Below are 26,007 nucleotides of genomic sequence, written 5' to 3'. Positions count from 1 at the left end.
GAGTATGTGAATGTGTCAGTGTAGTGCTGTTCTGAATACCCAGAGGGTGCTGTGCAACTGCAAATGTAAAACCTGAATTGAACACTGGATTGATTTGTGCACTGTGTGGTCGTCAGTTGCTTTCAAGAAACAATACAACGCAAACTTTTGTTATCTTTTACTCACCCTTATGTCATTCCAAACCTGTATGACTTTCTTTTGTCTCTGGAACTAAAAGTAAGATATTTGGAAATTTGTCTGTGTTATTTTTTTTATTGGCCCAAATAATGAAAGTCAATGTGGTCCAGTGTTGTTTTGGACCATATTGACTTTCATTATATGGGCAAAAAAACAGATGAAACATTCTTTAAAGTATCATCCTTTGTGTTCTGCAGAAGGATAGTATTACAGGTTTGGATTGACATGAGGGTGAGTAAATGTTCTTTTTTGGGGGGTGATCTCTTTAAGGGTATATTTGACCCAAATTTAAACATAACTGTGCTTTAGACAAAAGAAAAGGAAATACTGTTTGATGAATAGAAACCAATGTTTTATGATTTTTCAGGTCACTCAGCATCAAGCTGTCAACAAATAACCATTAAACAACAAGACAGAGGAAAAGCTGTCTAGTTTCAAGTGCAAACTGCCCTACTGTACACAGGCAGATTATGAATAATTAGAAAGAAAATATGCTTAAATTAAAACAATACGTTTAAAGAAATAAATACGAATTTAATTATATGTGAGACATAAAAAAAAAAATCAGATCAGAGGGTATCGTTTGTCCTCCTTTAGTAGTGCCTCGCAGCTATTGTGAATGAAGGCAATTATTTGAGAGGAAAAATCCCCCTGCTGTTCATTAATGGATCAGTCAGAGTACTCATGCATAAAATATCAGCTCCGGAATCTGGCCCCCCTGCACCCCTGTCCCGTTAGTACTGTCAGAGGAACACTGAAACTGGAAGGTGACTTTCCCACACTGGACTTCTGTCATTCCTTCCTGTCCAAAATAACTTAGCTCACTCCCATCAAGAACAGCGCTAACCGTGTAGAACGCATCCTGCTCCACCTGTACCGGGTGCTCAAACCACACAGGGAACGTTGAGCTAGAACCGTCCGACACAAATTTGGTCAAGTTTTGTGCCAGAAGCACTCCCTGTCTCTTTAGTTCAATTCTGACACTATATTCCGCCTTCCCTCCACTGGAGCCGTACAGACCAAGTCCAGCGATAAACACTCGCTTGTCCACGGCGAACTGGATGCTGTCACAGCGTCCGCGGTAGCGCCACTGGTTGCTTCTGTAGGCGGATGACTGGAACCGGTGACAGCGTTGCGACGCCAACCCCTTTCTGGTGGCAACCGGGAATCCCAGGGAAGGTTTCGTGGCAGCCGTGTACCAGAGAAAGATGTTGTGCGTTTCCTCAAGGGTTAAAATGTTTGACTGCGCGGCTCCGTCCGCAAATTCCTGCAGTGTCATGGAAGGCAAGCGCACAAGGTGCAACGCCTTTCCCAGCACACAGCGCTGGTTCTGTGTTGTGAGGCTCAAGCCTTGTCTCCGACACTCTGCATCGGCCCACCCCAGGACCGCCTGGAACACCACCGCCTCCTTCACGTTCAGCGTTTCCCTGTGCAAGATGCTTTCCAGTGTGGGCAGATCAATTTCAGAGAAACCTTCGGAGCGCAGCGCAAGCTCTGCCTGGGCGTCAATCACTTCCCAGCACCTCTGAGTGAGCTCTGGCTCCTCGAACAGATGACTCTGAGATAGCAGCACGCACGCGTTTCGCGCCTCCAGGCTCGTCTCGAGGAAACCCACACATGCGCGAGCCAGAGCAGACACCAGGTATTTTTTGGCAGCGTAGAGCGTAGCCAGAACTGTGTCGGCCGACAGCTCTATCTCATCACTGTACATGTATCTGATAAAGAAGAGGAAGAGATGTTAGGGTAAACTTTAAAGTCTGCATGAAACTGAAGTTGCTATCGTCTTTTCTTCCGTATTGTGACGTATATCTGAGTGAAATGGCTTCTCGAATGTAGGGCGGGACTTGATTATGTCCATTGGGAATTGATTGGATTGTTATATCATTATTGTCTGATGTTGCTGCGATCTCTTCTGAGTGACGGATTGTTCTGCTCTCGTGTCCATCAACGCATCAATAGAGAAGAAATGTTGTTTTAAGGGGGAGAAGTTAGTTTGATTAAAGATTGAGGGCACATCAATTAAAAAATATAAGGATGTATAATTTATAATAAACACTGCAATATTCCATAACAAATTGCCATTTTGAGTGCAGAGATGTTCTTCCATACGAAGAGAATAAAACAGCTAGTTCCTACTTCACCAAAGCTGATCTGTTTAACATGATCTTTTATTGCATCGCTACTGCTTTAAATAGTGACTTCCAACTTTCCCAGGGAAAAAGTACATCATTCGCATTCACAATCCAATAAACGATCTCTAATAGCGCTGAAATAAGAGGGTGACTCTTAAACCAAGACACCACTGTCGGGTGAACCCATCTGCGCTGCTTGGCATGAAAGCCGAGTCGCCCTGTTATTAATGCCCGGATGTGATTAGTGAGTGAGTCTTACTTGAGCAGGATGAGAAACGCAGCGGGTTCCACATCTGGAATATGAATATCAGAGTCCCCTTCCGCGAGATCCCCGTAAAACATGGCACAGAAAACGGAGCTCCCCACCGCCAGCACATACTGAGAAAGGGAGAAGACAATCCATCAGTGTTCTATCTAGTCTTCCCAAGCGCTTTCTGGATGTCTCCCTTATCTGACACCTATTTCAGGTCTACTGATAAGCTGTTGGGTCGAATCAGGCTTGTTCGATTTGGGAAGACATCCAAAATATGTTATTGTAGGGGAGGGGAAAGGTTAGGGGAGAGGTGTGTGTGTGTGTCTGGACTCACCTTGTGTGCGGGGACCCTTTCCGATTCACCGGGAGGACCAACAATGAAATGAGCATCTGCCATGTGTTCATTATTGAACATTAGTGCATTTCTGCATAAAGTAAAAAATAAACAAATTTTGTGTTATTAATAAATAAAATGAATCTAACTATTTACTTTTAAAGAGATTTTTTAAAATATGATATTATTTATTTAATGTTTAATATTACGTATGTTTTTATGTTCTTTATTTTTATATATATAATACACACACACACACACACACACACACACACACACACACACACACACACACACATACATGGTTTTCATTATGTATCACTTGATTCAATGGCTTGCCTTTCTCGTAACGTCGGGTGCGCGGAGTGCCAGCTTGGAATCTCCACGTTGTTGTTGTTGATGTTTTGCTCGGTGGTCGGTGTGGTGGCGATGGACGCGGTGGTCTGCGCGACCGGCTCCACGCTCTTCTTCTCGGGCAGACTCAGCATCACGGTCCCGTTCTTCTGCACAGTGGCGTGGTCGTTCACGGGGTACAATTCCGCTGCCATCCTTTTCTTCAGGGAAAGAGTTAAGATGTTATAGCACACAGACAGCCTGCCGGGGTGCTTGTTTGTCCGCTTCAGCTTCTTTAACGTTTCGGGGAGCAAGAGTAAAAAAGTCACGCATTTCATGATCCGGCCATGATGGGACAGCCTGCATTCCGGCGCAGCGGGCATCAGAACAAAAAAACCCAAAAGTTTTTGTTTTGTAGAAAGGAGAAAAAAAATCAGCTAAAACAGTGGTCCGTGATATTCCTAAAGAATATTGCGTAGTTTCAATGGAAACAAAAACTGCTCCACTGTCCTTAAACGGTCACATAAATATTAGGGATTTCAAGGATTATTTCATAGATATGCCATCCTTTTTTCCCTAATCACCTACTCTCCCATCCCATACCGAAAATCCAATCCAAAACGGGTTAAAATCACGTAGGATTCACACAACAAATATAAAAAAATATATGTCTGTAGTCTTAAATAACGGCCAAGTGGACCTTTCCTCTGCTGTGTCCACACGGAATGATGAAGTTTGAGTTTATTTTGAGCTCTCTCTCTCTCTCTCTCTCTCTCTCTCTCTCTCTCTCTCTCTCTCTCTCTCTCTCTCTCTCTCTCTCTCTCTCTCTCTCTCTCTCTCTCTCTCTCTCTCTCTCTCTCTCTCTCGTCTGACGTCAGCAGAGGAGGGTTGTCTCTCTGTTGCCATGTCCTTGTACTATAAGTAACTCATGTCTGGGATTTTTACACATGCTTATTCATGTGTTTTTTGGGGGATTATTTGCATCGTGTATATGAGATTATATACATGTATATGGTAAATAGTAATTTTTTTTTCTTTTTCTAAAAGGATATATTTGAAAATGTACGTCCAAAACAGATTGCTTGCTTTTCTTGTGGGATCTGGCAACCGTAAATGTACCTTGTGAGGATCTCTGTGTACTGTGCAGTGATAATGATTTTAAATTCTTCAAATGTAATCTACTACAAATGCGTGTTTATAACTTTACACTATTAACGATCTTAACGTCTCTTTTAATGATCCGATTCAAAGAAAAGGTATTTTTAAGATCGTCACTACACGTCATTTATTTCGTTTGTAAATATTTTTTGACCTTTACAATCACGATGCAACTTGGCTCTAACACTAAATACATAACCATTATTTAAATGCAATATATTTGTATTAAAATGTCCAACGATAAATTGCAACTCGCGCGCTGCAGATTCTGTTACGTTCTGTAAACATTTGCGTCACACTTAACTGGTCTATACTAGTGCAACCAGTAAAGGATCTTATGTATTCTTACCTCAAATTCTGTATTTTAAGCGTTGGTTTGTTTTCATCACACAGCTGAGATGGTACGCTCGACTCAAAGCGATGTCAAAAGTTTTACTTCTCCGGTTCACGGTCGGTCGTGATGGAGTCAGAAACCGGACGAGGGCTGGACTTGTGGAAATACACTGTAGTGCGCGCGACTGCTACCCGTTTTCCCGATAAAGTCCTCGCGCAGAATGATGCTTCTCTCTCCCTCCCCCGGTCTCTTCTTTTTTCCCACAGACAGCACAGACGGATCTAAGCGGCTTATATGTGAACACATGTTATATAGTGGGGATTAGATCAGAGTTTCCCAATCTTTCTTGATTTATGTACCCACACAGTCCCATCAGTAAGGCTCCTACCTTTTCATCAACATTAAATCAGAAATTAATTCATCGTTTCTTACTGAATATATATAATTGTTAATCTGTTATTTAAAAACTGTGATAAGATTGATATTGATTTGATTGTCTGAGGCGTTTGATGGGTAGAAAAACTAGGAAAAATACTGCATGTTTGTGTAGAAGAGTGAGAGATGAGTAAATTCACCCTCTTTCTGGAGTCTAATTGCCATAACATTTATTTAAAAAAATTACAGCCCTAATAATTGTAATGTAATTTCTGTTTAGTAGTTTTTAACAAATCAAAATCACCCCCATAGAGCCTGATTAAGTACCCCCTGCAGTACATATCCTTGATTGGGAATCATTGGATTAAATGGAAGATTTGCTGATACTTTGTTAGAGCAAGAAGACTTCTGAGTGTTCCACACAGTGCCATCATCTTTTGAAAGGATTATTGGAGAACTGTCAGAAAATTGAAAGTCCCTCAACCTGCCATATTTCTCCTGCCATTAAATCAATTGTGATGGTGTTGGAAACGTCTTATGTCATTGGCTAAGGGTTAATAATGGAGATTCTCGGTCTGAGTTGTATAGTATTTGATATGATATTTGTTGCATTATCATAACTAATGAAACTCAAGGTTATTAAAAGCCTTTGAACTGAACACTCATCAGTGGTTATGAGCCACAGTTTTTAGCATTATCTTGTACAAACCCTCAAACGCCACTCATTAGCAGCTTTAAACGTTAGATATGACCGTGATCGTTATTAAACTGAAAATGCAACAGCGTTTGAGAAGATCTAGATAGACCTGTCTAGCTTTGTAATTCTGAGAATTTTTTTTTTCTTCTTCTAACAGATCCATGTCTTTATATCCCGCGTTTTGCGCAAATGCTGGAATTTGGAGAGAAGAGCCACGAGGTTTCGATGACGGCACTGCGTCTCCTGCAGAGGATGAAGAGAGACTGGATGCACACGGGACGAAGACCTTCAGGCCTCTGCGGAGCAGGTAACCATGGCAACCCTCCCCTAACGGTGCAACCTCTTTAATGATGTGAGCTAGAGAAGGGTTGCTTTGTTACATGCGCGAAAGCACATACACCATCGCGGAGACATCCACAGTTGGAATGCGCGCTCCAGAAACCCCTTCCAGAATTTGAAAGTTTTGTATCTGTCATAGAAAACATTTTAAGATATACAGTTTTTCTGTCAAAATCTGTAATTAGATCAGGTCATGCATTTGAAGCGGTTCCCAAATCACCAATCGGTCTTGATGAAAGTGAGTGTGAGAAGGCTAACACTTTTTTTTTTCCCTCTGAGGCCTGATATTTCTTGGCACTGTAAATTGCCTCAGAGATTCAGTGCAGCTAAATTCTGATGCCTGCTCATCAATGTCATTTTTCACATCACTTTCAGTCTTGTGTAAACTTTACACAGGCTGTTAAGTTTGAGTTTCTGTAATTAAGTTTTTAGAATAACTGATGACTCCTGCCTCTCAGCATGATTTTCTCTAACTAACCCCCACCCCACCCATTCGCTGCATAACCTGAATAATGAATCTCCCATTAATCTTTCAGGAGCAGTGCTGAGAAAAGAGGAAGCATGAGCCTAAAAGAGTTTGTTTCGCTGTGAGAGATCAGAGACTTTAGAAAGAAAGGCAGATTGACAGAGAGACTGAAAGAATGTGAAAGAGACCCAGAATGAAGATAAACTGAGAGGCAGAGAGGACTGCAGAGTGTGATGAATGCCTCAAGCTTGTTGAATAGTCCTCATCTAGTAGCTGAAACACGGATTGATTTAATATCCTGCCGGATTAAACAGCAGAGGAGGAAAACGTGTTTTTTTTTTTCTTCGAGATAGTGTGGTCAGTTATGGCTTGTTTCCACCGAGCGGTACGGTACAGTACGATTCGGGATGGTAAACCCTGATCCCGTTTCCACCGCTAACAGTATCCTTACTTAATTGGCATGATGTATGCCGGAAAGTAGCGTTCGACGTCATTCTCACGCGAAGAAGAAAGCGACACAGTAAACAACAATAGAGGACACACAGCCGATCTTGTTCTTGCTTCTCGGCATGTGGCTGTTTGTAACAAGAAGACAAGCTTTTATTGTGTTTCAACTGTATATTAAAAAATGGCGCCTCTTGTGTTGTCATTCCTCGTAGCATGCGCAAGTGACGATTCTCTGCCAACCAATCAACACTCTGCAGTGAGTCTAGCTCCAAACTTTAGGTACCGGACTACTGTGCTAGGTACCCCAATGGAAGGGTGCCAAAAAAGTGGTATGGTACGGTATTTTGGTACCATTCACAACTTCTGACAATCGAAACGGAAATAATTGCGTACTGTACTATACTGTTCTGTACCGCTCGATGGAAACAAGCCATTAAATACATCTGACACCCCTGGACAGAGAGGGGAGAGAGTGGGGTAGAATGTCCTTTAATCTGTCACAAGACCATGTATTTAGAAAGGACTCATCAGATACAGATGTCTGTGATTTGAGAGGTGTTTATGAGAAAATTTGAAAGCATTTTATGTTTTATATTTACATGACAAAGTACATTTTCTACATGGCAGGATATATATATATATATATATATATATATATATATATATATATATATATGTATATATGTATATATGTATATATGTATATATGTATATATATATATGTATATATATATATATATATGTATATATGTATATATGTATATATGTATATATGTATATATGTATATATGTATATATATATATATATATATATATGTATATATATAGTATATAAAAATATTCACTACTGTTCAGAAGTGTTTTTGAAAAAGGCGTTACCAAAGCTGCATTTTATTTGTATAACAATGCAGTTAAAACTGCAGTGATATTATGTAATATTATTACTATGTTTTCTATTTTACTATATTTTAAAATCTAATTTATTCCTTCATAAATCATTCTAATATGTTGATTTTCTGCTCCGTAGTAATTTCTTATTACTATCAATGTGGAAACAGTTGTGCTGCGTAATATTTTGTAGAAACCTTGATAATATTTTTATTAATAGAGAGTCAAAAAAACATTTATTTGAAATAGTTAAGAGATGTATGATTTTATAAAAGATTTCTGTCACCTTTTGATCAATTTAACGTGTCCTTGCTGAATGAAAAGTATGAATTTCTTAAAAAAAAACAACAACTTTTGAATGGTAGTGTATATTATGCATATTTAGTGTATATATATGCGATAAAGTTTTTGTTAAATGAAGCAAATATGTACATAAATCTTAGTTGTAGTGTTTTCAGGCTAAGCTGTGTCAGTGCTTAACTAATAGTGATAGTAAGTTTCAGCCCCAAATGCAGAAAATACCATTACAAAAATACCAAAAGTGATGTTATAAGTGATAAGATATTTTTCTTGGCTTATGTAAAGAACGTTCTACAAAATAAATATTTGAAATAAGATTATGAATTAGTGAATTAGGGAAATGATTATATTTGTATTTGAAATGAAAATTCAGTCATTTTGTTTCTCAAAGCAGTAAAATAATTTTAGAGAGTGACAGTAAACCATGATGTCATTTTTGTTTTAATTAGTTCATCTTGTAGGGATCATTAAGCTCTAAAATTCTTCAGTATCTTTTACATGCTTGCATGCTTTGTGGTGTTGGACATTCTTCAGTTTGTCAGGTAGTTCAGAAGTGCATCTAGCTCTTCATGTTTCTTTAATGAATCAGAGTGAAACAGGCATCAGGGGTTCTGCAGTATTGCAGGTGCATTAAATGTCTGTTTGTTCTGCCTGAGGTGAGTCAGTAGGGGGGCAGGTACAGTGGACGTACTTTTCTGAAGGCCTTATTAATGTTTCATATTTGACTATGCAACCTCTTTCCTTCCTCCCTCTCTCTCTCTCTCTCTCTCTCTCTCTCTCTCTCTCTCTCTCTCTCTCTCTCTCTCTCTCTCTCTCTCTCTCTCTCTCTCTCTCTCTCTCTCTCTCTCTGTCTCTGTCTCTGTCTCTGTCTCTGTCTCTGTCTCTGTCTCTGTCTCTGTCTCTCTCTCTCTCTCTCTGTCTCCTTCTCTCCGTTTCTCTTTCCATTGGCTGAAAGTGTGTATGATGTACTTAAAGTTGTGTATATGTGTTCCCTATAGCTCTCTTGGTTGCTGCTCGTATGCACGAGTTCCGTCGCACAATTAAGGAAGTGATCAGCGTGGTGAAAGTCTGTGAAGCCACACTGAGGAAAAGGTGTGTTTTGTCTTAAAATAATCACAGTATGACCATAAGCTGTGCTCAGTTATTACTATTATATTAGTAATATGTAGCAATATCATTCGTATTATATAATTGGCGCTGTATCTGGATTTGGTTTTGCACTCTCTTTCTGAGGCTTTGAATTTAGGCTCCATTTTGCTGTTGTATGTCTTGACCCCTGGTGTGTTTGATTGACAGGCTGAATGAATTTGAAGACACGCCCACCAGTGAGCTGACTATTGAAGAGTTCATGAAGGTGGATCTGGAGCAGGAGTGCGACCCGCCCTCTTACACGGCTGGACTTAGGAAGCAAAAGCTAAAACAGGTCACGATTCACACTTTTAGTTAGAAATATGAATGTTTTCAAAATGTTCTATTCTCGAAATTCTCGAGTGCCTTGGCCTCATATGTTTTTTGCAAGTTGAACTGTCCCTCATCCGAGCGCAGAGATACAGACTTTATACCCCAGTTAGCACTCTTTGCATCTTGTGTTTTTAGAAATATGAACATTTAAATAAGCCATTCTCTCAATATGTGCTTTCACACAACCAGTCCAATTGTTTTCTCTGGTGAATTCTTCCACAGATTGAGCAGGAGCTTGCAAAGAAAGTTGATGATATTGAAGGTACCTTGAAACATTTAGACAGGATTTTATGCTCTAATTTTCATCATAGGTGTTTGATCTCACTCACACTGATATGTGCTCTGCAGGTGAAATCTGTGGCTATCAGGATGAGATTGAAGTAGAGCTGGAGAGCTGTAGGCCCAAAGCCAGGGGATTTTATGCATCCTGTTCCAGAGAAGGTACAGTGTTCTCACACAACCCCGCAGAAAAGTTGTCGCACATGTTTTTTCAGTATACGTTCACACTTGCACTACCATTCCAAAGTTTGGGTCAGTAAGATTTTTTTAATGTGTTTGAAATAAGTCCCTTATGTTCACCATCACCGGGTTACTTCTGCAATTTATCATTTAAGCTTTGAATAAGTAGAATCCCGGTAGTATATTAGAATGATCGTTTCCCCCCCCCCCCCCCCCTTCTTATATCCCCTTGAGATGAGAGATTTATGTATTTTATGTCTGGAAAAAAGCCTCCGATGACGCAAATATCGTCATTTTGCATCATCGGAGGCTTTTTTGGCCAGAGGCTAGAGACTACAGCCAGTAGTAGGAGTTATTTCCGCATGTTTTCAACCCGCCCGTAGGGGTGGGATCTCACTCACAAAATATAAGACACAGACGGCGGCACGGAAATTCATAACGGAGCGGTGCGGAGCAAAGCGAGTGTTCTCAATTAATTCCTATGAAAGTTAAGCTTCTATAGGCATGAACTGAAAATGCGACTGACTGGATACGCACTGAGGCCGTGAATGAATGCCGGTCGTCCATGCTCATTTTAGTTTTGGTTTAAAATTAGCGCCAATTCGGGGCTGGTTGCTTGAATTGTGGGTTCATGAAAACACAACAACAAAACGGTACAATGAAAAACTCACTTAAATAGGCGCATTTTGCTTTGAAACCAAATCTTCCGCGATCATCTGGTCTGTCAGCTGTTTGCTCTCGTGATGAATGAAATGTGACTCCTGCTGCTGGTCTGTGCGGCGACACTCATTCGGCTCGTGCTGTATTGAGCAGACACCTTCAGTTTTTAATTGCAGTGTCTGTTCTCTAACTGAACTAAATTATTTTATTACTATAAAAATCAAAACGATGGTGGGGTGTGGGGCTGTGGGCAAGTTATGGAACCGGTTGGCATGACTTGGGAGTGCTCTCGTAGGGCAGCGAAGCAAGTGCATTCTGGGAGTTGTTGTTTTTCATCCATATGAGCCAAAAATACATTTTCTGACTTTTCAGTCTAGAAGGCACCAACTTCAAAAATATATTTTCACATTTCTACTACATAAATGACCCAAATTTAAATACACATTCATCTTTCCAGTGCTGAAGTACGCCTTTATTCCTGTGATGGCAAAGCTGAATTTTCAGCATCATTTCTCCAGTCTTCAGTGTCACGTGATCCTTCAGAAATCATTCTAATATGCTAATTTGGTGCTTAGGAAACATTTCTTATTTTTGTCACAGATGAAAACAATTGTGCAGCTTAATATTTCTGTGGAAACTGAGACGTTTTTTCATGAATATTGGATAGAAAGTTCAAAAGAACAGCATTTATCTGAAATAGAAATATTTTAAAACATTATTAATGATTTAGATCAATTTAATGCTTTATTGCTGAATAATAAGTAATTTTTTATTGTACCTAAACTTTTGAATGATAATGTATATTGTTTCTTAATGTGAGTAAAATTTTAACCAACGCAAACTTTACATACAAAAAAAACTCCTGGTGGCTTTAAAAACATGGAATGGTTTAATTATACCATGAAATATCAAAATTTTTATATTATTGTTAATCATTTATATTTAAATATAAATATAGATTTTTTTTTATATCTAAAACATATTTTAATAATTATTAGAAAAAAGGATCCAGTATTTTAGAATGACAGACATTTTATAATATAGAAATATAGCTTAATGTGATATAGACTTGTAATGCGTATTGCTATCAAGTGTAGTCTAGGCCAGTTTATTGTGTATCAACAGGTTTTGAGAATAACATGCTTGGCTTTATTTGAAGATTGTGTATGGTGCATGTTCTCAGATGGGAGCGCATATTTAGAAAAGCGTAAGAATTTGTTGGAAAAGATTGATGAATGGCTGTTGTGTGGAAAGCACTTACATAGAGATGGTTTGCTCCTTGAGAACCACAATTATTGGTGAATGACACCCAAAATGTTTTCGCTTAAAACAAATGATTGTTTTTTCAGAATTTGTCTTTTGTTTGGTGAGAACTGCTGCTCTCACAACGTTTTCTTCCGGAAGTGGAGTGTTACTTCCCTTGTGCAGAAATTCTGTTTACGTTTCTATCCAATTAGTTCCTTGTTCAGCAGCCCTCACAATCAGAGCTCCAGTGCTTCCCCATGCGTGATATGTCTCTCTCTAATGTAGTGATTACAGGAGGGAGCTAATTAAGACTGCGAGAGCGTGGGAGTGTTTGTGTGTCTGAGTGTCTCTTTTCATGCATGTGTGTTCACTTTTCGATAGTGTGTGTGTGCATGCGTGTGTGTTGCTGCGGTCAGCTGTGTGTGTTTATTTAATTACTTTCTTCCCCTGTCAGCTGGATCATAGCAAAGTTCAAAATCAAAGGGAAAATACATCTAGCTTCATGTTTTAATTGGCAAAATAATTTAATTACAAAAATAAATGTACTTTATTTGCATACATACAGCAATTTCTTTCTTTCTTTCTACTTCATTTACCTTTTATTTTATGTTCCTGCAATTATGTGTATGTTTTCTCGCTTGCTTTTCCCAGATGATATGATTTCCTTGGCATCATCCAGTGTCCTTGCTGGTGATGATGAAGGAGAGGACGATGAGCTGAGGGCAGCAGCGTCTCACCTGTGCAGTACTGTATTTGGAGAGGATGGAGGTGGCAGTCAGCAGGAGCGCGATGCAGAGAAAGTCTCTCCAACCAAACGGCCCTCGTTAGCATTATTGCTTGGAGCTTTGCCCACTGCGGCCAGTTTGGGGCTGCCCGAGTCCATCACCAAAATGGGAGAGGAGAAGGAGAACGGTAAGTGTGACTCCACTTTCAAGGTGCATAAACACATTTTTGCTGTGATAACATTGACCTAGTACAAGCAGAGGAAGAGGAGGAACTCTGTGAAACATTAACATTGATCCACTTTCATTTAATTCACTTTCTTTCCATCCATTTGCATTACACATTTGCTCTTCATTCTTTTTTGTTTTATGAGTTTAACCCTCTGGTCCTCTTCGTTTAGGGGTCACATTTAGCTCCTTTGCGGTCAAAAGTGACCAAAGCCTTGAAATGTAACTTTTTTCCCCAGGAAAACCAATGGAAAAAATTGTGTTCAATAATATTTATTATTTAGAGTTTTGAGGGGATTTAATGATACTATGCAATATTTACACAAATTTAATAAACAATTTTCCCCCATTGAAAATAATACACAGTTTTGTTCTAATATATTTTAAAATATTTTTTCAATTAAAGCAGTATTCCATGTTAAAATGGAGACAATGCATTTAAAATCCAATTTTTGAAGGTAGATTAGTGACGTCAGGTGGGAGTAAAAAAATTCAAATTTATGCAATGCCTTGATGTAACCACTAGATTCCTATATAGCTCAATATAATGCGCTTTAAATTCTCTAGTGGTTTTTAGACATAAATACTTATTTTTAAGTTGTGGATTTGTATTTATACTTAATCTAAAAGGCTTTTTGTCAAAGTTTTAGATATTTTTAGTTTGAAATGTTGATTTGAAGTGTCAGTTTTTGCATACATTTTACTACAGTCAAACCTGAACACAGAGGTGGACATTTTGTTACACATAACATCAAAATTCAATACAAATGTAACAAACAGGTATGCTTTAGACCCCAGCTTAATAGACCCTGATTAAGATGTGATAATTTGATTCCAACATCTTATTTGAGTCTTTTGGCTCAATTTTACCATGTTGTTACAGCCACACCAGTTCGGACATTCCTGACCGAAGAGGCCCAGAGGGTTTTAAGAAGTGTGCAACTATAGTGACTCCTTTTTTAAACACTCATTAATCCACTTTCATTTCACACATTGTGCTATTAGGATGCGTAGAAGAAGAGGAGTGGAACTCAGAATAATTATTTTATAGTAAAGAAAATCACTTCTTTCAATTTATACCACTGCCACACTATAGTGAGAGTTACCCAGCCTCTGGAGAACAGAACTCAAGAGTGACTTGTTTATCTGAAATGATTGCATTATCTTTTGTGGTTGTTGCGTTTACACTATGCGAGAGCATTCGAGGGAGAGAATAAGACTTTGTTCATCACAGGCAGAAGAGCTGCAGCTGGCAAACTCCTGGGGATAGAGTGCTGGCAGGTTGTCAGATTTTGTGATTGGCTGTGCGAGCAGGTTGTCATGTTTTCGATTGGTTGTGCTGATTGTGGATGATTTGTATGGGGCGGAGGAAGAGGAAGCCCCGCTCCAGTCTTTGAAGCACTAATTGAACACAGCACCTTGTCATTAGCGCACTGTCTTTCATCCACCCACTATGGCCGGCTGTATGCGCGTTTGATTGCCCGCGAGACCCACTCATGCAGTGTGTGTGTATTTTGGTTTGGTTGTTGTCTGGGGTTCAGGAAAAATCATGACTCAGAGAGGAGGTATTTTTTAGTGCTTTTGTTTTGCCCAGTGTCCATGTAAACTCAAGTGAATGACTTCCAGAACTGTGACAATGTAATTTGCTCATTTCATCTCAGTGATGATTATGTATTGCAAACTGACAATATGGCTCTCTCTGTATTTCTGTGCACTCTTCTGTCTTGGTTCTGTCTGCTTCAGCTTTTTCTGTCTATTCTCTCTGTTTATTTTTAGGTGGGCTCATTGTTCCATTCCAGACAATAAGATGCTTGTTAGAGTGTTCTAGTTACTGTGCGTGAGAGTGAGATTGAGCTGGATGTACTTATTTAAAAATGCAGAAGTGTTTGTGATGTGCGAGTATATGTTGCATCAGAGAGAGACAGAGAGAGAACTTTCACTACATCATTAAACTTAACGACATCAACACAATTATTGGCACTATTAGTCTGGTCCATCATTATAATTTACGTTAAAGGATTAGTTCACCCAAAAATTTGAAGTTTGTTTTTTACTCACCCTCATGTGTTTCCAAACCTGTATGACTTTTAATCTTTTGTGGAACACAATAGAAAATGTTATGATTTGGTGACCGTGACTTCCATTTTATGAACAAAACACACTTTTCACTTTTTCACTTTTCACAAAACACAGGCTTTTCACAAAATATCTTTGTTTATGCTCAACAGAAGAAAGTTATACAAGTGAACTATCCCTTCAGTGACTAATTAATATTACCTGTTTAGTTTTATTTAAATTAATAAATTCTTTTACTCTTTTACTTTTATTTTATTTCCTCAGAAGCGGTTTAAATGATATACGGTACTTCCTTTACACTGTACTGTACTACTGTATATCTTCTATGATTTGTTAAAGGGATCCCATGGTGTCAAGACTTGAATGGCTTAATATAACATATGATGTGTCTTACTGAAATATGTAGTAGAAAACCCATGAAAGATCCACGTTATTTAAAAAATCCATTATATATTTGGACAATGGGCGCCGCCATTTTGTTTGCGTTCTAGGTTGATGACGTAGAATGGTTGCACTCGGCAATCAACTGGCGCTACCCGTAGCTATTTTTACCATAACACACCTCGAAAAATGTTTCAGAGTTAAACAAAACCAATCAATTGTAATTGCATTTAAAACACACATGCACACAATCTCTCTCTCTCTCTCTCTCTCACACACACACACACACAGTGTTGCCAACTTAGCGACTTTGTCGCCAAATTTAGCGACTTTTCAGACTTTTTCAAAAAAGCGACTAGCGACAAATCTAGCGACTTTTTGGACAAACGTCAGCTACTTTATTTTACAAATGTCGCCAGTGCTGTTCTGCGAGCGCGAGGTCTTGCTTTCTCCCTGCTGTCACACCTCTCTCTGCGTTTACCCTGTTCAGTGAGTGGCTGTGGCTGAGAGGAGCAGCGCGTGCCGTTGAACACACACAACAGCTGACAGACGTGAATGAGCTACATATGAGCACAGTGTTGCCACGGACCAATCACTTATCTGCTTCCTTTGTTTTATATTTAAATTATTTAGTTTGACCCGTTATGATTTCCATTCTGCTCGTGCTTATCACTTGTATTACTCACTCTCACAGAGCTTCAGTTTCATCCAGTTTCAAACATTTCTCAATTCAGATTGTTACAAATTTTTGTCATTCACTTTATCATACTCGTTCTACTGTATGAAAAAATGATATAGGAAATGAGAACATATTTATTGGACAGTTGGCTGTATTGTATTATTTTAAAATACAGTATGTGAGCACGGATTAAGAGAGAAAGCACAGAACGCAAGGATGACGCGGTGACGTCACGGATATGCTAATTGACACATGACGTCATCTAGCGACATTTAGCGACTTTTTGGGCAGGCTTTAGCTACTTTCCTTGGAAAATAGTTGGCAACACTGCGCACACACACACACACACACACACACAGACAAACGGACACACCAATAGATCGGTGCGCTCACACACACAAACACACATCCACGCACTGTGCGCGCGTACACACGCTCAATCACCTGTAATGTTATACATGAGGTTGACTTGGTTGGCTTATACATGAGCACTCTCCCTGGCTGAATCCGAAATCGCCCCCTATACCCTCAAATAGGGCACTATTTTAGGGGACAGCCATTTGTAGTGGTGTCCGAAACCATAATTATGAGTGCACTCATTCAATCCCACATTGAACCGCGTTACCGCAATAATGAGTGTACAGCCGATGTACACACAACAGCTGTCCGAATTCACTCACTCGTTTTCATTTACTCATCAAGTGAACTGAATTAGTGGTAGGGCTGTGCAATTAATCGAATTTCGATTTCGATTTCGATTTTGCCTCCCAACGATCACCAAAATAGTACAATCGAGAAAAAACGATTATTTTGCCTTGCGTTCTGAATGAAACGCGCACGCGCTCATCCGCCCCTCCCGAAGCCACAAACTTTCTCAGATCGGGAGTCTCGTGTGCAGAATTTAAAAACTCGGCGCGAGTAAAGATGGCAGAAGGAGGGCAGTTACAGCAGCGTTTGGTGAGCAAAAAAAGCAAAACCAACTCCGTTGTCTGGGAACAGTTTGGCTTCGAGGAATCAGACGACGAGCAGAAACATGCTACGTGCAAGATTTGCTACATGGTAGTGGCTGCAACGCAAGGGAACATCACGAATTTGTTTTACCACTTGAAAATTAAACACAGAGTGACCTATGACAATCTAATAAAGAAACAAAAACTGACGAGAGCAGGGGTGCCGTGTAAACGTCCTTTTTTCCCCTCATATTTTTCAAATAATTCTCTCTTTGTAAACTTTGTTCAATGCATGCGAGTGCTGCCGTATGTTTGAATATGACCAGTCGTTTTCACCGTCATCACCCGGGTTTTGTGCCAGAAGACGCGAATGAGAAGCCGCGCGCAGTGAGAAAATGTATCTCTGTGCGCTCATCCGAGAGCGCGCACACATCTCTCAGCGCGCAAATACTGAGTTCTCTTTCAAGTCTTGCTCTTGAACGGACAAACTCACACAAAACGTATGTCAACATGTCCATCTTGATGAGTATCCTAGCAGACATAGTCTGTATATGCCTTAAGTGAACTTTATACAGTCGAGAAAGACGACGCATATCCGATCCGGATTGAATAGCTTTTGTAAGTTTAATAGGATTCATCTTTAATTTATGCACTCAAATATGCAATGCTATTTTACATTTGATACATTTCTGTACCTGAAAACTAATGTTAGACGTACCTGAAAAGCATATCTAGCCGAACCATATTGTTGATCTTATTTATTTGTGATTATCATTTTTACGTGAATACTTTTATACTTTGATTTGAATATATGTTATATTATTTATTTTAATAGATCAAAAAGTACAACAAATGTTACAATTTCAATTGAATTTTTGAAAGGTGTATTTTTAATAAATACAACACATTCCCAAAGTCATGTGAAATAATTGTGTTACATAATCGTGATTTCAATATTGACCAAAATAATCGTGATTATGATTTTTTCCATAATCGAGCAGCCCTAATTAGTGGATAATGTAGGGAATAATGAATGAGGTTTTAGGGGGCGATTTCAGATTCAGCCCCTGTCGTGACTGACGAGGGCAGCCCATAACACATCTCGATTGAGAACAGAGCTGTCAGATGTATGTGTGTATCATAGACCGTAAAAAAAGGTGTGTGTGTGTGTGTGGGCGGCTGGGCGCGCCGATTTGTTGGTGTGTGTGTGTGAGAGAGCGTTTGTGTGCACGTGTGTTTGAGTGTGTTTTAAATGCAATTACAAAGCAATTGATTGGTTTTGTTTAACTCTGGAACATTTTTCGAGTTGTATTGTGGTAAAAATAGCTACGGGTAGAGCCAGTTGATTGCCAAGTGCAACCATTCTACGTCATCAACCTAGAACGCAAACAAAATGCCGCCGCCCATTGTCCAAATATATAATGGATTTTTTAAATAACGTGGATCTTTCATGGGTTTTCAACTACATATTTCAGTAAGGCACATCATTTATGTTATATTAAGCCATACAAGTCAACACCATGGGATCCCTTTAAAGGTCCCATGGCATGGCATTTTTCTATTATTTTATAATGTTTCCTGAGGTGTACTTATATTGTTAGTATGACTTTTACATCATAAAATGTCATAATTTAGAAATAAAAGGCATTTTTTCAATACTGCTGTTTGCCCTGTGGCTGAATGCCCTGCTTCAAGAGGCGTGTCTGCTGTGAGACTTCAGTAAAAACGCCCACTGTTGTGATTGGCTGACATCTTTGCATTTTAAATGAGCGGAGGGGGCGTGGTTTAACTTGGTCTACGAGGCACGAGCAGGCACGAGCTGCTGCCAGAGAGACGGATGGACCTGAGTTCACTTCACATCAGTTCTCAGCATGTCTGAACTGTTGTAGTTTCAGCATATACTTCAGGTTATTAGTCTATTTCTAGTCGGAGGGACTGTCACTCATGTCAGAAAGTTAGTAACTTTAGTAAATTATGGATCAGCGCTGACTGGAGACGGGAACCGTTTAGAACGATTCAGTCCGATTTGGTGAACTGATTCGGTTCACTAAAAAGAACTGGTTCAAAAGAAAGATCGTTCGCGAACCGGACATCACTAACGTACTAGAGACGGAGATCAGCGATTGCTAACAAAGTTATTTATAGTAACTACTGAGTTATGAGAGCGCTGTCAGTCAGCGCGAGTTTATTGTGTTTGTATCTGAGAGTTCTGAATAAACACGAGTCCCAGTCACACCGAGTCTGTCTTCATCATTATTACCAACTTTGTAACACATGCAAAGTACCATTACAGCTGTCGAGATGAACGAGTTAAAAGTAAGTGTTGAAAATGGCATTATTTTTAAAGTAAAATAAAAGCGCCAGTGACGCGCGTTGAGTACACAGCGCAAACAAAGACACAACAGCAGTAATCGAATGTAATCCAGTTTATTGTGGGGCTAGGCTGGCTAGCCCGAATATGCTCACGCTTACCCCCCTTCTGCTTAATCTCACGCCGCGTTTGGTGCCTCCGCTGTGGGCCAGATGCAGTACTGGGGGTCGGGGATGTTGAAGGCCACCGGCCAGTGCAGCCCGAGCTTCGGCGTGTGTGAGGCCGATGTTGAGCAGAAACTCATGACTGTATGCACATTTTAGAACCGATAGACGCGACGAGGACGTACAAAAACACTGACTCACAAGATAGAAAACACTGTTCTGTCTGGAGAGAGAGAAGCCGCATTGTGTGCACGAATAATAAATAATTAGCTACACATCAGAAATTACTGATCACAGATCAGAAGGAACTGAAAAAAGACTTCTGTTTTCATTTGTACATCCAAACACTGAGAAACTGCCAGCATTCACTCGTTCACAACCCATGATCTCTCGAGCGTTTGCATGGGCGTGGCAGATTCTCTGGGCGGAGGAAAGGGAGGTAACCGTTCCTGCTTGAACGTCAAACCAGGAGACTTCAGGATTGGCTCATCTGGCCTGTCATTTTCTCAAAGGCAGAGAGAGACAGCCAGAACTCGGGTTTACACCGATCAACATTTCTATCCACTTGGGGACAATATTCAGGCTAGGGGAACTCATATCAATGTTGAAAAACCTCATAAAATGAAAATTTCATGCCATGGGACCTTTAAAGAATGATAATGTCTCAGATACAACAATTGTTTTTGTTTTTACTACTACCTGGATTTGAATTTTTTTAATTAAGCAATGTATTTATAGTGTATCATACGTGTCCTCTTATTTGGTGTTGCTGCTAGCTTTAGCATGTTAGCTAATGTCTTTTCACATTGCTTGTACTATAAAAATCTGCAATGCAGATTTTTGTGTTATTGTTTTTTTTTTACTTTCTCACTATTTATCTGTGTATGCTATGAATAAATACGGCTAATATATATTATGAAATTTCATAATTTATTATAACCATTTTCATCTCTCAAGCTTACTGAAGACAGTAGTTAACAGTGATAAAGAAAGAGCAAAGAAAACAAACAGACAAATAGACCTTAAAAACTTCAAGCACTTAAAATACTACATAAAATGTAGTAAAGTAATCAACAGTACAAAAAAAGTTCATAGTCTTTACTGTGTCATTTAAATATACATTTAGTCTTATTAAAGTTACAAAAGTGATTCAGTCAAGAGAAGTGAGAGATTTTCTCTTTTTTGTTGTTTGATTAGCATTAATAATGACAGCAGGTAAATTTAGATGCTGTCACTTTAAGACCGACTGCACAGATCCAATATACTTGTGCGTTTTCTTTCTCAACTGTTTACGCTCGCTTAAGACATATTATTATTGTGCTTCAACAGTTTACAATCACCTGTTTTTAAACTGCAATGCTTAAAAACGCATGCAAACGATAAGCTTTCCTGACTGCGAAGCACAGCAACGTCACATCAGCGTAACCGTGATAAAGGCAATAATCCAAAATCTCTACCAGTTGACAATTTGACAAATTTCTACCGGTTAATCGTGTCTACCGTTATATCGCCCACCCCATATGGCAATATATTAAAGCTTTTAGTTTTTGCCTTACTTGTTAAGTACACTCAGATGAAACTGTGTGACAGCAAGCAGGCTATATACTGTTGTTTGAAGGTGTCCATCCTCTCCTTGTTTTTCTTTTTGACTTTGTTTTTCTAAGGTCAGTACTCTTCTGTGAGGATGTCAGAATGGTGTGTGTGTGTGTGTGTGTGTGTGTGTGTGTGTGTGTGTGTGTGTGTGTGTGTGTGTGTGTGTGTGTGTGTGTGTGTGTGTGTGTGTGTGTGTGTGTGTGTGTGTGTGTGTGTGTGTGTGTGTGTGTGTGTGTGTGTGTGTGTGTGTGTGTGTGTGTGTGTGTGTGTGTGTGTGTGTGTGTGTGTGTGTGTGTGTGTGTGTGTGTGTGTGGAGAGCGAGATCTGGTGCTGCTGTGTAATGCAGTGTAATTCTCTGAGGGGGCGGAGGGCCTGTGATCTTAACAATGCAGCAGTGAGTGTGAGTCTCCAGATGGTCACTCACTGTCTTCTCTGACCACACAGCAGGAGATACCAGCAGCACCCCCAGGTTTACTGTGACTCTGATCAATAAACAGAAGGGAAAATAGAAATATAGATAGTCAGTATATTACGTTTATTTGTTCACCCTATTTTCCAAGCCCTTTGCATAATGCACTGTTCATCTGCAACAGAAAAGTCTTTCCTCCACTCCCCATCCTTTAGAATCTCCCTGAATCTTCAGAGCAGGAGGAGAGAAGAGACTTGTTCATTTACACTAGGAAAGAGTGGGAGGAGATGGAGAGAGAGAGGAGGGGTGGGAGAGGTGCCTTTCAAAGGAGAATGAAAGACAGAGTAAGTGTGTGAGTGACATTTATTCTTCTTGCTCGCTTTGAATGTATCCTCAAGACAGCTGTTAGGGGTTTGTAAAGGACAGATGGGCCAAAAGTGACGGTAATTTACATTCATAAGGCCTTTATAACGCACACAGATGTGGCTTTGTCAGTCTTTATAACAATGTTCATAAACACCATGTTTAGAATCCTGTCATAGATCACATGGTTTGAGGTTTGAGGTGACCTTTTGATGATATTGAATATTTTATACAGCAAGGACCCGTAGATCAAAAGTGAGACTAAAGACATTTGTGAAATTACAAAAGATTTCAATTTCAAATAAATGCTGTTCTTTTGAACTTTCATCAAAGAGTCCTGAAAAAAAGTGTCATGGATTCCACAAAAATATAAAGCAGCACAGCTGTTTTCAACATTCAGCTTTGCCATCACAGGAATTACTTCTTAAAATAGAAAACAGCTATTTGAAATTAATAATATTTCTTAATATAACTTTTTTTACTGTATTTTGGATCAGATAAATGCCTTGGTGAGCATAAGATATTACTTAAAAAAATGTTTACTGACCCCAAACTTTTGTATGGTAATGTGTATGGATGTATGGATCAAATAAAAAAGCATTCACTTAGTTACAGCAAAATATACACTAATGTATCATGAATATTAAATATATTGCCAAACCATAGTTTTGACTTAAAATGTATGTATAGTTTTAAAAATGAGTTTATAAAGCTGTGAAACTATAGTCATATCAACATTATGCTAGTTTTAGTGTAGTTTTCAACATGTCACCCTTTTTATTTTTTCCTGCTGTTTGATTGATTCTCTATCGTTTTTATCCTTGTCACCCATTTATTGCTTTGTTTTCTTCTAATGAAATGCAAGCACTGACAGTGATGTGATGTCATCTGACAGAGACACTGCTATCAGTGTGAAATATGACATCATAAAAGTGTGACTGACTGACAGACGTGTTGAGAGGGAAACGACAAATGACTATGGGAGGCCCGATCCATGTGATAGACACGTTCACTGTACCGTTAACATGCACTGACAGAAAAATCTGTGCGCGGACCCCCGTGAGGCTGTTTTCCTGCCTAGATTTAACACCTGAAGGGCAGCTGAATGTGAGCGAAAATGAGAGATCTCATGAATAAAGTCTGTTCAAATATTTTCCTCTTGCCGTTACATTTACATTTTATTGTTTAAAAATGTGTCTAACCCTCCCCCGTTTTTGGTCTGTAGATGTACAGTAGAGTGTGAAAAAGTACATGCATATATTTTCTCTTGAAATTTTCTCTCATTCTCTCTTTCCAGCCTCTGGGCGATATAGACAGTTGTAGCAGGTGTGTGAGTGGGCGAGGGGTTTCCCTGGGGGAGTCACAGGGGCAAGAAGGGGTCAGTTTTTAATGGGCCTGTCTGCCCTCTTCGCCTCCAGAAGAAACCCCCCTTCCTCTCTCATTCCATATCTCTACATCTCCATTGTCCGTCTTTTCCTTTCCCTGAGCTTCAGTGCTTGTTCTCCTGACCCGCCAGTCAGTTTGAGTGACGTTATCAGATGATTATGTTTGATGAGCTCCTGCTTGTGTTGACGAGTGAGAATTGTCCATGGAGAGAAAGAAAGGAGGTGTCCGTCTACTGGTATCTTGAAATATCTATTTGTCTTTAGTCGGACATAGTGCTTGACTCTGAACAGGTGTTGGTGTCAGTGAAACCTCTGGAGACGAAGGGGGCCTTTTGAACTCTTTCAGAACGCACAGGGAAACGCTAATGTCTGGGTGGACAACATCATTCAGAAATGTAGCCTCAGGAAAGAGAGGTTTTTGGATTGAAGAACAGGGGAATAGATGAAGAGGGAGAATGATTAGTGTTAAGTGGAGTCTTTAATTTGTTTCTCTTCTCTGTAATTTTGTTGAACTTGGCTCCTTTTTTCTGCTTCTCAGATTTGTTTTTGCCTCTGTTGTTTTCAGGTGATGTTAAAGGGACAGTTCGTTCAGAAATACAGTTATGGTTTACCCGTGTGACTTAATTTACTGTGTGCAACACAAAAAAAATGTGAAGACTATTCAGACTGCTTTTTTTTTTCTTTACAGTGAACAGGTGTAGAAATAAAAGCTTGTGTTGGATCTATATGTTGAATCGGTTGATCTGGTTCACAATTGGGCCAGTTTACAAATTGGACTGATCCAGTTCTAGAGTTAACTCCGTAAATAAATTTACAGCATTGAATATTGACTTCACAATTGACAATTCTTATTTTTATGTAATATTGCAGTGTAGTTTATTATAAATAATCATTATCTTAATCATAATTTTTTTTAAATGAATGTCCCAAATTAACAAACAACGACAATTAAATCTATTCCCATTGGACAAAATCAAGTCCAACCCAACCCAATATTTCTTCTCATTCGAGAAGGTATTTCACTCAGATATACATCACAATAATAAAAAAAAGATTATTGAAATTTGTGTTTCATGCCGACTTCATATTGCCATAATAGTATCATTTTACTTAAAGATTGGAAATATAGTGCATGACTTAGATGGGCTACATTTATGGTACGTTTGCTTCCTTTTATGAAGCTTGAATTCTTTAGTGCCCATTCATTTTAATTGCAAGCAAAAGAAAGACTGGTACATTCTTCCAGAAGACTAACTAAGGATTAACATGTGTGAGTAAATGATTTTTCATTTTTGGATGAACTATACCTTTAAGTGGCGGTACTTCATCACCAAGTCGATGCTGAAAAACGAACAATATTAGTTTATTTCTACAGGTTTTTTAACAGTATTCAGTCCCTAGGTGCTGTCTAACTGACATGCAGCTGCTGTCGAACCCTCATGCATATGCATATGTCTTCAGGTAGTGCAGCTGCTATTTAAATGCTATTTTTAGTCAAAATGCACTTTCTGGTGAGCTACACACAGTTGGTTATGTCCTAAGTGAATGAAAACAGACTGTACAAAAAAACATTTGAACATGAACACAAAGTTAGGCCTAATGGGAAAGACAGACTGCACTGCTCGTTTTATGACAGTTTGGCTTCTCTTCTTCTCTTTATTCATCTTCTTGGATCCAGCTGCACCTGGTAGTCTCTCTGGTGTGGTTTTATTTCGCCTGTTGTAACTAATCTCTGCTATTCACGCTCTCACCACATCACACACATGTGACTCATGGCACAGTGTGTTTTAATGTGTGGTGTTGGATGGACTCTGTGTGTGTGTGTGCGTGCATTGGTTGTACAGTGTGTTTAGTCTGTGCGTGTTCAGATGCGAGAGGAGGTCAGGTTTCTTGACTCATGGGATCGACTGGCATTGTGTGCCCTCTGCTCAGAGGCGAGAAAACCAGAATTTCCCTCTCTGTTTTTTTTTCTCCTAACCCCCCCATCTTCATTACAACACATATGAGAGTGAGAGAGAGAGAGAGAGAGAGAGAGAGAGAGAGAGAGAGAGAGATGCTCTATAAAGCAAACTTCTGAAGCGTTGCCAACAATCTCCAGGCAGAAAGAAAAGAGTAAGGCTGGGGGAAGGGAGGAACTGGACCTGGAAAAGAGGAAAAATATGGAAGACAGAGAGGGAATAACCCTGGAAGTTGCTACTGTAGAGCCACTGGTTTAATGATCCCAGCAGCCCCAGTGGATTTTCTTGTAAGATTTGCTACAGGGCAGAAACCACAGAGAAACGCGCACATATTTTTGAGTATGTTTTGCCATGTGATTTTGCTGAGGGACATTTTTTGTGAAGGTTTTTGGGTTGGACTGCAGTGGGATATTCTATGCATCTCCACTAACCTAATTTAACAACTGGCTCAGAGAAATGTTCTCTGATGAATGGCAGCATGTGTTTCTCCTTAGGAAAGTGAAACATTAAATACACTTTAATTATGCGGAGTAAACACCAGGCGAGATTTTCCTCTTTTCCTTTTGCCAAAGCAGTCTGAAGTAGATTCACAACACATTTTTTTAAATTATTATTATTAATCTGATTTTCTATTTTATGTAATTTTATTTTGTTTTACATTTTGTTTTATTTTGACATTTTTATTTTGTGGTTTTTATTTATTTTTTTCTACCGGTATTTTACATGATTT

At 39.3% G+C, this 26,007-nt stretch overlaps 2 protein-coding genes across 3 annotated transcripts in view; one reads left to right on the top strand and one right to left on the bottom strand.

Moving 5' to 3' along the window:
• Positions 1-26,007, top strand: part of brf1a (BRF1 general transcription factor IIIB subunit a) — a 57,989-nt gene that overhangs the window by 18,021 nt on the left and 13,961 nt on the right. Inside the window, exons 7-12 of the mRNA XM_079842599.1 lie at positions 5,951-6,100; positions 9,232-9,325; positions 9,530-9,656; positions 9,917-9,956; positions 10,043-10,135; positions 12,710-12,970. Coding sequence (XP_079698725.1) covers positions 5,951-6,100; positions 9,232-9,325; positions 9,530-9,656; positions 9,917-9,956; positions 10,043-10,135; positions 12,710-12,970 — 765 coding nt within the window. The remainder of the gene's footprint in view (positions 1-5,950; positions 6,101-9,231; positions 9,326-9,529; positions 9,657-9,916; positions 9,957-10,042; positions 10,136-12,709; positions 12,971-26,007) is intronic.
• On the bottom strand, positions 511-4,925 carry btbd6a (BTB (POZ) domain containing 6a). Of its 2 annotated transcripts, XM_079842442.1 has the most exons (5): positions 4,737-4,925; positions 3,236-3,450; positions 2,897-2,987; positions 2,569-2,687; positions 511-1,892 (listed from the first exon to the last, which is right to left on the bottom strand). In XM_079842442.1, the coding sequence occupies exons 2-5, from the start codon at positions 3,442-3,444 to the stop codon at positions 860-862; spliced, it is 1,452 nt and encodes a 483-aa protein (XP_079698568.1). In that variant the 5' UTR covers positions 3,445-3,450; positions 4,737-4,925; the 3' UTR covers positions 511-859. The 2 variants fall into 2 exon arrangements, with proteins under 2 accessions (XP_079698568.1, XP_079698569.1); XM_079842443.1 differs by lacking the exon at positions 4,737-4,925 and having other exon boundaries at positions 3,236-4,049.

This window comes from Gobio gobio (assembly GCF_949357685.1).
Source record: "Gobio gobio genome assembly, chromosome: 18".
Classification (NCBI taxonomy): Eukaryota; Metazoa; Chordata; class Actinopteri; order Cypriniformes; family Gobionidae; genus Gobio; species Gobio gobio.
This window is presented reverse-complemented; position numbering and strand designations above follow the sequence as displayed.

What these genes read in the sequence shown, in the direction of transcription:
- btbd6a (XM_079842443.1), bottom strand. Translation starts at nt 3,612, where the DNA reads ATGCCCGCTGCGCCGGAATGCAGGCTGTCCCATCATGGCCGGATCATG. An exon ending in AAAGGGTCCCCGCACACAAG is followed by an intron (nt 2,688 to 2,896) that starts GTGAGTCCAGAC and finishes TCCCTTTCTCAG; the next exon opens with TATGTGCTGGCGGTGGGGAG. An exon ending in GCGTTTCTCATCCTGCTCAA is followed by an intron (nt 1,893 to 2,568) that starts GTAAGACTCACT and finishes CTTCTTTATCAG; the next exon opens with ATACATGTACAGTGATGAGA.